Source organism: Ceratotherium simum, chromosome 5 (genome assembly GCF_057802395.1).
Source record: "Ceratotherium simum simum isolate JZ-2026a chromosome 5, ASM5780239v1, whole genome shotgun sequence".
NCBI lineage: Eukaryota > Metazoa > Chordata > Mammalia > Perissodactyla > Rhinocerotidae > Ceratotherium > Ceratotherium simum.
In genome coordinates, this window is record NC_141904.1 from 50,028,912 (window position 1) to 50,046,201 (window position 17,290).

The 17,290-nt window shown below is 60.1% G+C and overlaps 1 protein-coding gene across 6 annotated transcripts in view; it reads right to left on the reverse strand.

Annotated features, from left to right (window-relative positions):
* Positions 1 to 17,290, reverse strand: part of PLXNB1 (plexin B1) — a 43,520-nt gene that overhangs the window by 6,879 nt on the left and 19,351 nt on the right. For 5 of the 6 annotated variants that reach the window (XM_087430922.1, XM_087430921.1, XM_014791632.2 and 2 more), the window contains exons 2-31: positions 15,686 to 15,738; positions 13,889 to 15,001; positions 12,835 to 13,017; positions 12,407 to 12,535; positions 12,182 to 12,282; positions 11,721 to 11,853; positions 11,279 to 11,435; positions 10,871 to 10,979; positions 10,686 to 10,794; positions 9,602 to 10,288; positions 9,337 to 9,459; positions 9,069 to 9,191; positions 8,550 to 8,643; positions 8,293 to 8,465; positions 7,979 to 8,130; positions 6,386 to 6,491; positions 6,069 to 6,205; positions 5,595 to 5,771; positions 5,198 to 5,369; positions 4,767 to 5,009; positions 3,867 to 4,043; positions 3,641 to 3,789; positions 3,030 to 3,130; positions 2,712 to 2,929; positions 2,399 to 2,577; positions 2,177 to 2,243; positions 1,795 to 1,941; positions 780 to 948; positions 366 to 469; positions 211 to 295 (exon numbers count right to left, since the gene is read on the reverse strand). In XM_087430922.1, coding sequence (XP_087287048.1) covers positions 211 to 295; positions 366 to 469; positions 780 to 948; positions 1,795 to 1,941; positions 2,177 to 2,243; positions 2,399 to 2,577; positions 2,712 to 2,929; positions 3,030 to 3,130; positions 3,641 to 3,789; positions 3,867 to 4,043; positions 4,767 to 5,009; positions 5,198 to 5,369; positions 5,595 to 5,771; positions 6,069 to 6,205; positions 6,386 to 6,491; positions 7,979 to 8,130; positions 8,293 to 8,465; positions 8,550 to 8,643; positions 9,069 to 9,191; positions 9,337 to 9,459; positions 9,602 to 10,288; positions 10,686 to 10,794; positions 10,871 to 10,979; positions 11,279 to 11,435; positions 11,721 to 11,853; positions 12,182 to 12,282; positions 12,407 to 12,535; positions 12,835 to 13,017; positions 13,889 to 14,995 — 5,611 coding nt within the window. In that variant the 5' untranslated portion in view covers positions 14,996 to 15,001; positions 15,686 to 15,738. The other variant, XM_087430923.1, reaches the window with a different exon arrangement.

The window sequence follows — 17,290 nt, forward strand, 5'->3', positions numbered from 1 at the left end:
CCCCACAGCTTGTCACCCACCATCAGGTGCCACTTTCCCCGGCCCCCCGGGGTACTGCCAACTCCCAGGAGTGGGGGCACTGGTCGAGGGCTTCTCTGGGTGGAAGGGAAGTAGACACAAACCCACCCTGAGGTCCAGGGGACCTTCCCCCATTACTGAGGACTGGGCAAAGCAAGGACAGAGGATCGTGATGGGGGTGGGGGTACTCACTCTCTCCAGGGACATAATCCTGGTTTTCCCGGAGAACATGCTTGGTAAGGCAGGGGACCAGGGCCACAGTTGCTCCATCTGGGACCTGCTGACCACAGCTGGTGACCCCTCCACCAGCCCCACCCCACCCCTCCTCCAGCTCTCACCCCTCCCACCTTGTAATGCTGCAGGGTGTTTAGGCGCCTCCACAGACCCTGAACCTCAGAAGTCACATCCTCGTCAGAAAGAATGAGATGCCCGGCCACCCCAGACCGCCACTCTGCAAAGGCAAGGTGGGACTAGGCCCAGGGCTTCCCGGACACCATCCCTGCAGTGGAGCCTGTCTCCTCCTCCACAGGGACACCGGCCTCTCCATCAGGGGGCAGCCTCACCCAACCTCTCCAAAGAGCAGAAGCAGGGGCCCCTCACCATGTGAGAGGTCGTCCCTGTAGAGGTGTTCCACAGCCTGCCTCGGCCTCACTCCCAACATCCCACTCCCACTGGGCAATGCCCCTGTGGGGCTGGTCAAGGGCGAGCCCAGCCTCAACTCTGGCTCAGGTCCCCAGGCCACCCTTCCCCTCCATCCTCACCAACATCCAGGGTGCAGGGGTCTGGCCGCTGGGCAAGAGGCACTCCCTTATAAAGCTGGTCCAGCATCTTCTCCTTGGCCTGGGAGATGGTGTCACAGTCCAGGACCTTCACAGGCACACCTTGGGCCTCTCCTGCCCCAGGACCCACAGCCAACAGCGCATTCAAGGTCTATGCAGGACACATGGGAGCAGTCAGAGCTCATGCCACATGTGGGATGACTAAGACGCAAGGACAAGGACAACCCATAAGGAAGCCACTGCCTCTGACCTGCAAGCACCAAAGAGTTCCTAATTCTTGTCTCCTCACCTGCCTGCCTCCCCCAGGGACAGTGGCTTCCTCCACTGTGACCCCAGCACCTGGCATAGGGCACTAGTAAATGTGTATGGCGTGAATGGCAGAAAAAATGAGTGAGCACAAGTCCCTCTTAACTCGGGTCCCCAGGTTCCTGGCTCAGCAGCCAGGCTGAGGCACCTGAGGGAAGCCTGCATAAGAAGCCAGGAGTCCCCACCAGCCTGACAGAGGAGCAGGTTTGGCAGAGCCTGAATGGGATTTTCCTGAAGGAATTGTGTGGGTCACTAAGGGGAAAGCAAACTCAGAGGGAAGCAACAGGCAGGTCTGCCAGGGTGGCTCCCAGCTTGGTGGGCATACCACGTCCCTGGCAGGACACTGAGACCACAGTCAGGCAAACACTCAGGCCCTGGCACAGCAAGGACTTGGCCTGGTCCCGGGCAGAGCTGGCTGCTCCCCAGACCCTGGCTGTGGCCACCCTGACCCCATCCCAAGCCTGGGGACCCTCTGAGGCCTGATCCTCAAGGTCTGGCCCTCAAGCTTCTGTCTTGCTAAGCTAGTCTAAAGGCCTCTGTCCCACAGCCAGCCAGAGGTCAGGCTGGCTCTATCCCTAGACACAGACACCCAAACACAATCACACACACTCACCCTCCTCACTCTCACAGAGACAGACATTCCGGCACACACACATACTCTCTCTCTCTCTCTCTCTCTGCCCTCCCTTACCAGGGGACGGTATTCCACATCCTCTCTGAGCAGGCGGTTGTCATTCAGGGTGTATTTGGCTTTGCCAGTCACACTGTCCACCGGCCCCTTGTCCACTTGATGCTTAATTCCACGGAAGAGCATGTACAGAGGCTCCCCTACTGAGTCCTGGGGGAGTGGCAGGCAGTTAGGGTCCCAGGGGCAGGTGACAGACATGGGGCAGAGGTGTATGGGATATAACCCACACTGAAGAAGGGGACAGGATGCAGGCCGCAGAAGGCGTAAGCTGACTGAGGACACGCTGTGCAGAAGTGCACAAGCTGCGTGGGGGCCGGAGGCTGCGTGGTTTAGAAAGTCCTGGCCCTCCCTAGAGGGGAGCCCCATCCACCTCTGCCTCCCTCACCCTCACGAAGGTGTAGAGGCAGATGGACATCCAGTTGGTGAGCAGCTTCTCCACCACGGTCTCTGTCCTGGGATGACAGAAAAGGGGAGGGGCAGGGTCAGCAGGTAGGGCCGTAGGGCTCTCTGTTCTGCAGACCCCTAGGCCCCAGAGGGCCTGACTCAGCTCCTGGCTCCAGCCGTCCACAGCCAGCAGGGCCCCATTGCTTCTGACAGCCACACAGACCTGCGCAGCATCAGCTTGGGGTTCTTGGCCACATACTGGGCCACCAGGTCACTGAGCAGGGTGCGGAGGATGTCAGTGAAGTACTCAAGCTTCCCATGCAGCGCCACGGTGAGCAGAGATGCCACGTAGGCCCGGTCCCGAGCTGAGAAGGTGCGCTGGCTCTCCAGGGTGTGGATGAACTGGGGCCAGAGAGAGGGGATGGGTGGGGAGGGAGGGGCCAATTCAGAAACAGAGGGACAGAGAAGGGGCGGGGCTGAGGCAGGCAGGCCAGGAGGGTCCTGACGTGGGGTGGGGCCAGGAGCAGGGCTGGCACCTTGGTGAGGAAGAGCTTGCTGTTGAGCAGGTTGGAGAGCTGCCCCAGCCCTTGTTCCACAGTAGCTCGCCTGCTCTCAGGCACACCCAGGTCCCGGTGCAAGGGCGACTCCTGGTGCCCAGGGAAGAAGACCCTCTCGGCATACACCTTATAGTCGAGGAAGGGGATGCCGCTGCCCAGAAGGTCACTGGTGAGATCGGTCATCTCCGTCATAAGGTCTGTGGAACAGAAGAGGCCAGGTTTGGGTGTGGATCCCGTGTGATGGGAGCAGGCTTGGGCAGAGCTCTGGAGACTGGGGCCTGTTCTCGGCAGCCTCACCTGTGAATTCCTTCTTGCAGCGGTCCCGCACACTGCTCTCCAGATTCTCCAGCTGGATCTGGACCTTCTTATAGTCCCTCAGGGCCTGCTTGCTCTTCCTCCTGCTCAGCACCCAGGTTGGGAGGGGGAGGACCGGAGGAAGCCAGAGCCCTTGCTGGGTCCCCCCTGGCCCAGGCCTGCCTAGCCCAGCACAGTCTAATCCAGCCACACCCAGCCAAGCTGAGGCCTAGTCCAGAATATTTTAGCCTGTCCCATCCCAGGCAAGTCACTGTCCCACTGACCACCCATGTCCTGTCTAGTCTACCACAGGGGAGCCCAGGGATCAGCAAGCTACCACCAGGTCAGATCCAGCCCGTGACCTGTTTTCATGAATGAAGACCTGTTAGAATACAGCCATGCTCATGTGTTTGCGTACTGCCTATGGCCGCTTTTGCACTGTAATGGCAGAGTTGAGCTGCTGCAATTGAGACCACCTGGCCCACAAAGCCTAAAATAGTTACTCTCTGGCCCTTTATAGGAAATGTTTGCTGACCCCTGGTGTAGTGGGCCCCTGCCCAATCCAGCCACACCCTGCCTCCTGCCCCAACCCAGCCACATCCGGCTGCACCTACCTGTACATGAGGACAATGATGATGACACCCAGAGCCAGAAGAGAGGTGCCCACCCCTAAGCCCACCTGGGCTGCCATGGGAAAGGCCACAGGGCTCTCGCCATCATACTGCACATGGCCCAGGGAGAAGCGCAGGTTCCCCATCTGCACCTGCACGGGGAGCCACCTGTGAGCAAGGGTTCAGCACATGCCCAATGCCCGGCCCAGTCCAGGGCCTGCCCACTGACCGTGAACTCAGGCAAAGTGTCAGGTGCCTCCCGGAGAGCGTGGTGCCGGGGCGGGGGCTGCTCCATGGGGGGCTCACAGTACAGGTGGTGCCGGGTCAGTGTCTTCACCACGCAGGAGCCATCCCCTATCATGGCCACCACCTCCTCTTTGGACATTGCAAGGTCCAGATTCTCCCCCTGGAATACAGGGTCACTGATCGACCACTCAGAACTCTTCCCTAAGGGGAGGAGCTGGTGGTCACTCAGATCCTAGCTCCCCAAATGTGGGGAGGATGGTCCTGAGACCCACCCCCCAGAAGCAGGGCTGATGGTGCCTTAGCACCTGTTCCCTTGCATGTGGGGTGACAGTCCCATAGATATCTTCCGAGCTGGCCCCACTCCCACTTCTCTGTCCTTCCCTATCCTTCCTCTTGTCTTAAACTTCTCCAGAGCTAAAAGTCTGGAGAATATAAAGCTGCCCCCAAATCCTGCCCAGTTACCTAAGAAAGCCAGAGCCCCTACTGTGTCGGCTGGCCTACCAGGTGGGTGATGATGGGTTGTCTACCTATGGCCTGTCAGAGTGCCAACCTACAACATGTGCCAAGTGTGCATCTGCGGGAGTCAGGCTGCCAAGTGGGCATCAGCCCAGGCGCCTCATGTGTCCCATGCCACCCAGCTACTGAGTGTGCCAGACCATTTACATATTGTCATTCAGACATCTGCCACGGAGCGTGTCAGCACCCAGGCCACAGGCCGAGTGGTCAAGCCCCTGCCACGTATGTCAGGCTAGGCACCCAACCACCAGCCCCCTCAGCCCTTGCCACATTAAGGGTGAGGAGCCAGGCCCTTGCTCTGCTGTCATGCCCCCTTCACCACACACAAGGGTCTTGGGGCCCCACCACGTCCGAGTAGGAACAGTACCTCCACAGAGAGCACACTCCCGGGCTTGTGCCGGAATGGTGTGGTGGGGTCCTCAGGGTTGAGGGGCTGCAGAGTGGGGTCAGCCTCATAGGAGAAGGGTGTGGGGTTCAGTGTTGCAAAGTCAAAGACCAGGTTGTCAAGGATAAACTCCACCTGGACCCAGGGGTCCTTGGGCAGGCCTGGGAGGGCAGGCGTGCGGCACGTGATCAGCTGGGGGGAGTTCACATGGCATGGCTCCTCAAACTGAGGCAGAGGGAGAGAAGACAGGGGAGGTCAGTTGAGGGGGGGCGGTGCAGGAAGGGGGCCCAGCAAAGACGAGAAGATAGCCTCCTTTGGTACCCGCCACCCACGGCTGTCCACAGGGTGGGATGTGGGGCGAGGTGGGCGACAGCTAGCCCAGGGCAGGCAGGGGATGCCCACGGGTGTCCTACGTGATGACTGCCACAGGAGGCTCCAGGGGAGCATGCTGTCTCTGGGATCACACGGCGCCTCCGCCCAAGCCCCTGGCTGGGCTGCAGTGCTCTGAGGGCCACAGTCACACGGATTCTTGGCATCTGTACCACATCCAAATTCTGGCCACGGACCCATATCTCACGTCCTCCACTGAAACACAACCCATGAGCCATTCATGGCTATGAGAACCAGGCTTTAAAACACAGCCCAGTCCCAGATAGGTTAGCTCAGCCCCAACCCAAAGCCACAAGGCCCCTCTCCCCAGAGCAACACGGGAGTCACAGTCCCCCCCATAAAGCCCTACAAACCCCCATACACTGGAGCTGCAAAGACCTCCCTGCCACATGCCATGCAGCCATGCCCTAGGCCCAGCACCTGAGGAAGCTCTTGGTGGGGCCAGCAGAGGTAATGTTGGGGTCTGATGTGTACTCAAACTGGCGGTGTTGAAGCCTCCGCTCAGTGGTCCCAAACCACACAGCCACAGGGAGCATGGCAGGTGCGGGGTGTGGGCTGGTCTCACACTGCAGCTGCCCTGCCTGCTGCTCCAGCAGCCTAGGGAAGGGAGGGAGGAGTGGAAGGCAGGCCAGGCTGGCCGGAAGGGGAAAGAGATGATTCCAGGACACAGGACCCACTCAGGCCTCAGCTCACTTTCCTTCAGGGCTGACTGCAATCTCCACGGGTGACCCTGGAGGCTGCACTCCCACGACAGCCCCAGCTTCGGGAGGGTCTGGTCGCTCTCTGATGGAGCAGACTTGGCCCTCTCTCCCTTTCCACTCTCCCTAGCATCCCACCCCTCCATCTTCTCCCTGGAACACATGGATTTTTGCAAAATGGGGAAGCGGCCCTCACAGGTGACAAGGCTGGTCTCCAACTACCACTCGGATGTCCTCCAGCCGCCCAGTCAGGAACTTGGAGCCATGCAGGGTGAGGCAGGTGCCCCCGGCTCTGGGGCCTCGGGCCGGGAAGATGGAATGCACCTTTGGGTCCTGTGGGAAGGGGGATATGGAGAGACAGACAGATTTCAGCCCAGAAACAGAGAGGCAGGGGGAGACCAAGGCAGACAAGAAAGCCCTGGGGAGCCAGAGAAAGGTGAAACCAGATGGGCTGGGAAGAGCCACCAAAGGGAGTGGCCCAGCAGCAGCTGGGGGGGCTCAGCAGTCAGGCACCTGGTAGGCAAAGTCATGCTCTGAGACACCACGTCCTCTTCCTGGCACCTCCACCGTCACAGCACCTGTCACCTCCTTCCCACTCGCCTCAGTGATACACACGAGGCTGTGGGCACAGGGCAAGCTGGGGTGCCGGGCCGCACTGAGCGTCCCTCAAACTGACCCGGCTGCGCCCCCTGCCCCACTTAAATCAGGTGGTCTCCCCACTCCCCACAAGATTAATAGAGATCCAAAGAGAGAATTCCTTATGGCACACCAGGAGGCTTTGGCATCTGAGAATTAATATTCATGGTTTCAATCATTCAAGTCCAACCTTAGAGCCCCCTAACAAAGAGGAATTTCTCTCTCTCAGATGTGGCAGAAATTTACAAGGAGCCCTGGAAGGCTGGCTCTCGGGTGAGTGGCTGGGCTAATGAGCGGGCCTAATTGGCCGCTGTCACCACGTGCAGAGTACCACGTGCAAAGTGGTGGAAACTTGATTTCCTCACAAAGAAACGTCCCTGACAGCCACTAGTCAGGTCTGGGGATAGCCATGAAAGGAAAGTAAGCAATCTAAGAAAATGCTGGTTCTTAGCCAGAAAACAAGAGCTTGGGGCAAATTAATTTCCAGAATGTGAAGCCTACAGGCTCAACTCGGTGACACTGTCACCGCAAACACTCTGAGAAAACAGCACAACTGATGTGTGCGCTACCCAGGAGAGACTTGAGCCAGAATACATTTTAATCACTTTATAAATCACTTCATAAATTACTTTAGTCACATGGTTCTAGAATCATTAACAGTCTAGACAGTCACCTAAAGTTCCCAGTCACAACACCTTTAGGGGGAAAACTACATGCTCTAGCAAAGTCTTGTTTAAAATGCAAATTATGGGGCCTCAACAGAGGCCTACAGAATCCAGATCTGAGGGTGGGCTGTCAGGATCTGCTCTGTGGTGGTTTGGGACAGGTTCTCCAGGGAACCCTGATGTTCAGCCAGCTTTGGGACTTGCTGCTTGTGGATATCCCCCCGGGAATGTCTCACGTGTGCACTTTTGGGACCCTGCAACTGCCAGCCAGGTTACCATGACCTAGAACCTCCATAAGCCACGAGCCCTGGGAAGGCCGCAGGGGTCCCAGGGATGGGACAGAGGAGCTTGGCACTCAGCAGATGGGCCCCAAGTCTACCCTCCCGAGGGCAGTGCTCGGGGAAGAAGGGTCAGTGGGTGGGAAGGCCAGGCCCTGGGCACAGCTGTCTGGGATCTGAGGACCCTGCTACCACAACTACATCCATGGTCACTCAGAAAGCCAGGTGAGAACACCTAAGCAGAGCTAAGAAGCAGAGCCACCTGTCGGCTCTGGGCAGTGACTGGGTCCCAGACCCAGGAATGATCCTCCAGCAGCCCAGGCCAGGAACCCGCAGGCCTGTGCACAAAGCCGAGGTGGGTGCTCCAAGGCCTCAACGGCAACCTCAACGCTAAAGTATTGTGACCAGAACCAAAAGAAAGGGGGAGAGGAGAGAGCAGACGAGTAGTGGGCGGGCGGCCCTGAGCAGGAAAGCCAACCATGGAGCCCACGGGATGTGTCCTGCTCCCGTTGGTCCAGCCAGCTCACCTACTGGAGACCTCATACTCCTGAGCATCCACAGCACAGGGCACTCCAGCCACCCTGACCGTGTCCTGTACGTCCTGCACATGTTGGCCCAGGTTGGAGCCCCTGATGGTGACACGGGTGCCTCCGTCTACAGGCCCAGTCAGTGGTTCCACCTGTTCCAAGACAAGGAGTGCTCACCTCCACCCACCAGTAGACCCTTAGCAGCCTGGAGAGACAGCCCCAGCCTCCCACCTTTGGGCCCCTGGACCTACAGCACCCCCACCCTCCCCCCAAGGGCAGCAGTGAGGAGGGGACACAACAGCGTTTCAACATACCGAGTGGATGAGGGGTGCAGGGCACTGGGTGGCCACAGCCTCAGCCTCACCACAGGCCTCCTGGGCCACACAACGTGGACGCTCCCTCTCGCACCACACACAGCCATACTGGGGCATGGCAGTTTGGCAGCGGCTGCAGTCCCCGTGTCCCACAGAACAGTCATACAATACCACTGGGGGTGGCAGAGATGAATGTGAGAGGCGGGCCTGGAGGAGCCCTGTGGCCCCAGCGCCCCTAGCAGCCCCAGGTAGCTCACCATGCAGCCCATCAGCACTGTCCACACGCAGACGGCCAGCCCGACGCAGAAACAGCCCCACATGGAGCTCTGGCTGCAGAGCCTCATAGCTGAGCTGGAGAAATGGGAGCAGGGTCAGAGCTTGGGGTTGGGGGAGGCATCAGGCCTGGGGAAGGGGTGGTTAGAGAAAGGACCAAAATGACTAGTTGTGGGAGCACAAGGTCAGAGGTCACAGTTAGGATGCAGGGACCTCATGGGGCCACAAGGTCAGAGGTTCGAGCCACCAAGATACTGTGGGCACACAGGGTCAGAGGCAGACTGGAGTGTAGGGACCCCATAGGTCTACATGGTCAGAGGTCAGAGCTGGGATGCAAGGACCCCATAGGGCACAGGGTCAGAGGGCAGAGATGGGGTACCAAGACTCCCTCGGGGTCACAGGGTCAGAGCTTGGGCTGGGATGAGTGTGGTGCAGCCAGCTGAGCTTGGCAGCCAGTCTGAGGCCAGTGCACCCTTGCCCACCCAGGCACTCATGATCTGCACCTGGTGTTGATGGCATGTGACATGGCACCGGGTATCTGGAGGCAGCTCACACTCAATCCAGGCCTCAACCACCACCTCGTGGCCCTCCAGCTCCATCACACACTCATTGTCTCCTGGGCTGTCCTGGGGGTAGAGGACACGGCTGTTGGGGCACCATCAGGAGCTAGGCCCAGTGAGCCCCACAAGGCCCCCAACACAGCCCCTAGGGTGGGATTGAGACCTGGAGCCATGTCCTCTTCCTAATCCCCTTTCTGCAAGCAGGACACACCTGGAAGAGGCGCAGGTTCCTGCCCAGCAGCCGAACTTCTCGCCCCACGTGGACTGGCATCAGCATGGAGCCCTGAATGCTTTCCACACAAGGGCAGGAGCTTGCCCCCCAGGTCACCTCTTCCTGCAGGCATCAAGAGCAAGGTAGTCTATGGAGCCTACCCCGCCACCTCAGTCCCTCCCAATGCAGAATCACAAGGCAGGCAAGGGGATGGGTTTGCCCCACATCCCCTCCCCCGAGGCCTCCTTCCTGGGCTGGGCCTCACCAGCTCCCAGAGCCCGGGGGTGTCGTACTGGTAGTCCGGGCTGGACAGAAGGATGAGGGGGGCGGGAGGGCCCTCATGCTCAGCCGAGTCTCCATCACCTGAGAGGAGGGTGGAAGTGGAGAAGGCGGGCGTGTCACCCCCCGTCCACTCGTCCGCCTCGGGCAGCTCGCCGACTTCTCTCATGAGCCAGTCCAGAGTGGGCTTCGTGGAGCCAGGGGCCCCTGGGAAAGTGGTGGTGGGAGCAGTGCCGGGGGGCTGGTCCAGGGGTACCGCAGAGGGGAGGGCCTCAGGGCCAGGGTCTGCAGGGGCAAGGGGCAGTGCTGCTGCATCTGAGGGCGATGGATGAGAAGCCAAGAGGTCCTCAGGTGTGGCCGTGGGTCCAAAGTCAGTGGGGGCTGGGACAGTGGTTCCAGGTCTGTTGGGGGGGCTTGGAGGGGGAGGTTCCCCATGGAGAGGTGACCCTGTGGAGGCCAAGGCAGGTATGGGGCCAGGACCTGCCCACGGCTCCCAGGGGCTAAGCAGGGAAGGCCTGGCTCTAGGTGGGACGTCTGAGCCTGTGGCTGTGGGGGGAGCCTCACGCTCCACAGGAAGGGTGTCAGGAGCAGAGGTGACTGCGGTCTTGCGAGCTGCGGATGGGAAAGGGGTGGGTGCATCTCCTGCAGGAGGGGCTGGGGAGAGAAGCGGGCTCTGAAGGGAGAGGCAGAGAAAGACAGGAGGGGCCACTCAGCAGGCAGGCGTGGGAGCAGGCGGCAGGCAGGCAAAGGGCGTGTTAAGAGGAAAGGAGACCAAGGAAAAGAGAAACAAAAACAGCTCATCAATTCTCCAAAGGAGGAGAGGGGAGGGCAGGCTCCAGGGGCGTCTGTGCTCCAGTGGGCCCGAGGCCCAGACCTCCCCTGCCTCTCAGCTACAAACGTCCTCTCCCAGGGCAGCTGTTCTCCAGTGAGTCCGTCACACACAGCCGCTCAGGAGCTCAGGATAGAGCCTCATGTGGGCAGGCAGGCACACAGACCCCAGGCCATCCGATAAACCCTCATAATGGGGACCCCAAACCCCGCAATGTGGCCCAGCCAGAAGTCACGCTCACCTGTTGGCTAACCACCATCGGTCCAGCATCACACGAGGCCTTGTGCGTGCACAGGTGCTGCCAGACGCACCAGTTACACCCCCAGCGGCTGCTCACACAGGCCCGGCACCTGCACAGAGCACAGCCATGGAACAGGGGTCACCACGGGGCAGCCCAGGGGCTGGGGGTCAGAGTGAGGAACTCACTGTGCAGATGGGCGGAGCTCAGTGACTGCCACACAGTCATAGAAGAACAGGGAAGCTTTGGCAATCACGACGGTGCCAAACCTGAGCTCCACACTCACAGAGACGTGGTCTGCAAAGGGTGAGAGAGGGCCAGGCTGAGGAGTGGAGAGGGGCACTTAGACCCCAAGCCAACATCCCAAGACCACACGGAGGAGGATTAGCACTCAAATTGGCGGAAGGGGGGCATCCAGGGTCAGGGGAACAAAATGGGTACTTTAGGGCATTGGGGACTAGTAGGGAACTCAGAGAAAGGCATAGCTTCAGGGCTCTTGGCCTGGATTCACACCTCACCCCGACCACACCCCTTGGAGCAAGATGGGAGGACAGTGGGGCTCCCAGGCCCGGGGACTGGCCCCTTCTCTCACCCACCGGCTCCTCTCGGCAGCGCTGGGGCCTCACTAGGGTCTGGGGAGGGGCACATCACACCAGAACTGGTCAGCAAGGCTGGACTCTGGTGTTCCCCAAAGTGGCAGGAATATGACTCCCCTGGCCACAGGGGTGGCAGATCAGGCACCGACAGGAAAACCTGCCAACAGAGGCCAGGACACACTGTTGGAGCCACTGGGCAGCAGATCAGGGCTCATGTTTACAAGGCACCCAACGTGGGCAGGCACCAGTGGCCACCAGCCCCTGAGCCTGCACAAACACCCTCTGGCCTGGGTTAGTAACAGACAGAGAAAGCAAGGCCCCAAGAGAAGTGACTTGTGCAAGGCCATGTGGTATTTGGTATATCTGACATCAAAATCCAAGGTGTCAACCCATCACCACCAGGGCCCTCCCCACCCGGGCCCCGCCTTCTCTGGTCATTCACCTCCCTCCTCTCTTCTCGGCTGATGTTGGCAGGACTCACGGCTGCCACTCGCAGACAGCCCAGCTCAGGCTGGAAGCTCCACAGCCACCGCTCTGGGCCCTGGCCCCGTGAGCACTCAGAACGGCGACTGCACCTGGGCAAGAATGACCAGTGTCCACCTGTCACCCTCACAGGGCCACTAGGAGTTCATAAGTCAGGGACACCTACAATCCTGGGGACCTGGGCAGGATCCTCAAGGCGGGCCATGACACCAGGCTGAATGTGACTTGGCAAGGCACTGATGCCCAGGGTGGAGGACAGGGGTAGGGTAGGGGATTGGGGCATCCAGGGGTCAGGGGTTCAGAGTCAAGGGCGAAGGACCAGAAATCCTGGACAGGGCAATTATGCAGGAGCATTGAGGGCATGAGGCTGGGGCTGGGGCTGGGGCTGGAGAAGAGGACAGGCGTCGGTTGAGCACTGACCTGCCGAGGAGCACACACCACCCACAGTATGGGTCCCTATGAGCAAGGCAAGATGCACAATCCAGGTGCTGAGCACAAGAGGCCACAGGAACCTTGAGAAGCTGTGACAGCAAAGAGGACTTGAGGCAAGAAATCCAAACACCAGTGGCTCACCCACATAGGGGTCCCTCGCCCCGCCCAAGACCCCTCCCAGCAGCCAGGCCCTGGCTCACGCCTGGCACTCACTGTGCTCTGGGTCATGACATACAGGTGCTCGAAGTCCCCATCAAAGGTGAGGTCTCTGCTCACTGCAGACCCCTGCTGGATGCTCTGCGTGGAGTATGGGTGGCCATCACTCCCCGGGCCCAAGTAGACCTGAGATCAGAGACCACACAGTCTGGGACCCAAGTCCATAGCCACAAGCCCAAGGCCCTCCCTTCTCTCCCCAGTACAGCAATTTACAGGTAGAATTTCTTCCTAGGCAATACAGGTCACACCAACCAGCCTAGGGGAGGGGGTCACAGGTCATCTCTCCCAGCCTGGGGCTGGGGGCATGTCACAGATCCCACATCCCAGCGCCTGAGGTAACAAGGGTAGCTCTACCCAGGCTGGATCCCCAGCAGCCTGTCGCCTCCAGACCCTGAGGCAGGGCCCAGTACTTCCTGTGGACTCACCCTGTGCAGCCGCCCTTGACTGTCACCCAGGAAAGCAATGGTGTGTCCATCCTCCATGGTGACTGCCACAGCTGTTAGCTGAACCCCTGGCCACTCCAGAACTGGCGTGGCTTCCAGCGGGACACGACTGGCCATGGGGCTGGGTGTGTGGTCTGAGCCACAGGGATAAGCATCCAGGGTGTCCTGCAGACAGCAAGAAGCACTAGTGAGGCCCTCCCTGGATAACCTCCCCTGTCCCACCCTCCCTGGACAAGCCCATCCCCTCCCCTAGCCTCTCTGCCAATGCCCTGAATGGTTCTATCTTCTCTGCTGGGCCTCCTGGGACAACCTTATCCTCCCCCTACTCCCCACTTTCTCTTTAGGAGCCTCCTGGGACAACCTCATCCCCATCCCCAGTCTCTCTGCCGGCCCTCTCTGACAGCATCTCCCACCGCCCCATCCTTAACCCAGTGCCTCAGTGGCTTCTTTCCGGCTGCCTTGGACAGTTTCCAGCTGCTCCTTCTCCCTCTTTTGATCCCCACCTATCTGGGGCCCCGCCTTCTCCCATCCCTGGTCTGGGAGTTGCTTCCTTCAATTTATGTGCTCAGCCTTCTCCCGGACCACTTCTCAAGTCCCCTCCCACCTCTCACTGACTCAGTCCCCTTGTGTGCGGCTTCTTCCCTTTTTAATCCATCCTGAGGCCAGAGCCAAACAAGTCTCAACCTCACCTGCCTCTCTCACTCAAGAACCTAAAACAATAGGTCCCACCCCTCTCCCTACATTCTGGGTCCTTGACCCATACCCTAGAACCCCAAACACCCTCTCAGCCCACCTACACATTCAGCACCCAGTCCAAGCAGACCTCTTCATGGCTCTCTGTCACCCTGAATCCACACTTACCATAAGGTACCCCTCCATCACCCAGACAGAAAGGAAGCACTCAACATCCATTGATCTGATCAGCCCCCACACCACCGCTAGGTTCCCTTCAGACTTCCCGGGCAGCTGCTTAGCAGTGAATACCTGGCCAGTGGCCTCAAAGAAGGGGAAGGGCTGGGGTGATGCCGGCACTCACCACGGGCAGCTGTGCACAGTTGGAATTGACATCATACTCGATATAGGCCACCTCAGCCCCGTCCTCAGTGCGGCCCTCCCGAGTGTAGCAGGTATCGCGTGTGCGATTGGCAAGGCGGTCCACCTCGTCCAGGGGGAAGGCACAGAGGGCGGAGGCTCCAGATGCCCCAGCAGCTGCCGACGGGGGCTGACCCACAGTGGGGGGAGCAGCCGAGGAGAAGGCTGCAAAGAGCACCTCCCTCTGGGCCACCTCACCTGACGTGGCCACAGCCGCAGCCTGGATCAGCCCATAGTGACCCCCCTGGCAGGCCAGAGGCAACTCCACATAGGAGTAGTAGTGCTGGTCCCGGAGGCACACACGGGACACATAGGCACGAAAGGCTCTGGACTGAGCCTGCAGGTCCCGCCGCAGGAACAGGAAGTAGGCGCTGGCCCTGTGCGCAAAAGCGCTCACAAAGTGGTGGCTGTACTCGGAGAGGCGGCCCACAGCCAGCTTGGCTGTCTCCTCATAGGAGAAGGCAGCCTGGGGGTCCAGCGGCCGTAAAGCCCGGGTCGTGATGGGAGGGATGCCACCACCCACACCCCTGCTGGTGTATCCCCGCCCCACAAACAGGAGGGGCTCCCCAGCCAAGCCCTGAGCCACCAGTCCCACCGTGCTGACTGCAGGGTCATTGGCAGCCACATACTGGGTGTCCCCCGGCCGCTCTGGCCTCAGCAGCAGCTGCCCGAGATGCCCCAGGCGCCGCTGCTCACAGACCCCCTGGTGCACACTCCCGCACACCACCAGTGCCCCTGGGCTCACCAGGAGCAGCTGGTTCAGGTTATTGGTAGGCTGGGCCTGGGGGCACTCATCAGGCATCACAGGTGGCAGGCAGTCCCTGCTATCTAGCACAGGGCCAGTGGACACAGTGGCTTCCAGCTGCAGCCCAGGACTCAGCTGGAACAGGAAGTTGGTAGCCCCTAGGTAGAGGGTGCCTGAGGTGGGATCCCGCACCACGTGCTGCAGGTGCGTGCCGTTGGGAGTGAAAGCAGCCGGTGGAGGGGGCTGGAGGGTGAGGACCCACCCAGCCCAGAGCGCCTGGAGAAGAGCTCGGCCGAGGGCAGGCATGGTCACCTGGCAGGGAGAGAGGTCAAGTGGGGTCATGCGGCCACCTGAGCACTGTGGGGGCCACTAGTGAGGGATAGGGCTGTGACACTGCCAAGATGCCCCCCCTAACCCAGGGGGTGAGCAGACGAGGACCAGGCTTAGATGGGCACTGTGGTCCAGGACGACCCCAGGACCACACACGTTCCTGGAAACTTCGACACTGCCAGTTCTCTGCAAGCACTAGTCTCTCAGGAGACCTGCACCCCACCCCACCCTACCCTCACCCTGCACTGCCTTGTGTCACCACAGGGTCTGAGGGTGAGGGGCTAGCAGGGCAGAGATGTGAGAAACATCCCATCCCCAGGGAGGAAGGCCTGGAAGGGGCAGGAGAGCAGGTGATGGAAAGGAGGGGGCCCGAACCTCGGGGAGGGAGAGGCCCCCTCTGCACAGATGTCAGTTTCCTGGGCAGAAGCAAGGAGGGCGAGATCCCATGGGCCACCCGCACGTTAGAGCAGGGCAAGAATTGGATGAAGGGCCTTTCAGACCAGGAATCCAGAAAGGTGATAACCACAGAACCAATTGGCTAAAGAGAAGAAAGAGGTTACAGCTGCCAGGGACAGGGCCTGAAAGGCTGGACCCCACCTTGGAGAGCCCTCAGCAGAGGTGGGAGTCACATTGCTCCCAGATGCCTCGGGGTGAGGTCAGGCTCACCTGGCAGGGCCGGCTGGATCAGGAGACAACAGCATGACCTGTGTGGAAGTCACCTAGCCAGGGAGAGAGCAAAGCATGAAACTGGGGGCTGGGCTGTAGGCATGTGCGAACCCTGGCTCCCCACCGTGGAGGCAGCACAAAGGTACCCCCTCCCGCTGCCTAGCTGGGCAGTGGAGCTGGGCCCAGCCTGGCCCTCGGCCACCAAACACATTCCACAAGGGACGCCTCCTCAGAGCCCACACAGGGAGGGAGAGGGCAGCAGAACCAGGCACCCTTGGGCCCTGGGACAGGGCAGCCAGGAAGAAGCCCCATGGCTGGCAGGGCCCAGCCAGGCCCCCAGCTTGGCCTTGTCCCTCTACAGCCCCTTCTCCCTTCTTCTTGGCACTCTCCCATTCTCAACCTCCACCCTACCGAGGCACCCAGATACAGACCCTCCACACAGGCCGGGGGCTATCCTAGCCCAAACTGCCACCAGCACATAAGCAGACACATGCTTGCACACACCAAAAAACATACATACCACCCACCCTGCATGCACACACCCACACACAAACACGTGGGTGCTTGCACACACAGATGCATGCAAATACAATCTGTACACATGGCACAGAGATACATACACAGAAATACAGGCAGACACACCACACAGACACACTACCCACACTTAGACACTGCACAAAGACACATCCACATAGAAACAACCTCTTTACACACAGAAACACACACATCACACAAACACGCACTCCACACAGGCACATGTCACACCCAACCACCAAGACATACACACCACCACCCACACTCAGACACCCGCACATACAGACTCATGCACAATTCCCTGGTTTAAGCCGTAAGTCCTAGTGGGCTGTGGAAGCCAGGCCATCTCTTGCTATTTCCTCTCCTGCAGGTCAGAGCAGAGCCAGGGCCTGGGGTGGGAGGAGGGTTGTCCTAGAGGAAGTCACCATGCCCCACTGTGCCCCCCATCCCCAGGACCTCCCCAGACCTTAGGTGCCTGCTCTCCACAGATTCCTCTTTGCAGGCCCCAGCTGAGGCCTGTTGGGACGAGGAAACCATGGCAACACCACCTTCTCCAGATCCCAATTGTCACCAGCCAGGAGCACCAAGGTTGGTGAGGTACTGGGACAGGCCATGCCTTCCTGGCTGGGAGACACTTCCTCTGCTTGCCTGAGCCCAGGCCACACTGCCCAGCCCCTCCCACCACCCAGCTGCCAGTCTGCCTGTGAAGAATATCCAGAGAGCTTCCTGGAGCCCAGGTCAGGTCCTCCCAGCCAAGTCCCCAACAGGATGCTCCTGAGGCTGCCCCAGAGGGAGCCAGGCTGGGCGCAAGGCTCGGAGGAGGGTCTAGCAGCCCAGTGGGAGCAGGGGAGCCGTGGCCACAGCCTGGCTGGGCACTGCTCCCAAAATAGCTTGGGGGTTTCCATTTTTAGTGTGCAGAGAACAGGGCAGCTCTATGGGAGCGGGAACAAGGCCACCTCTGTTTACCACCCGAGGCGGGGGGAAGGGGGCGGCAGGGAGATTCGTGAACCCGGCGCAAAGCCCAGGACTGTGGCAAGGCCAGGCTTCCCAGGAGCCCCCCACCTTGTTTCC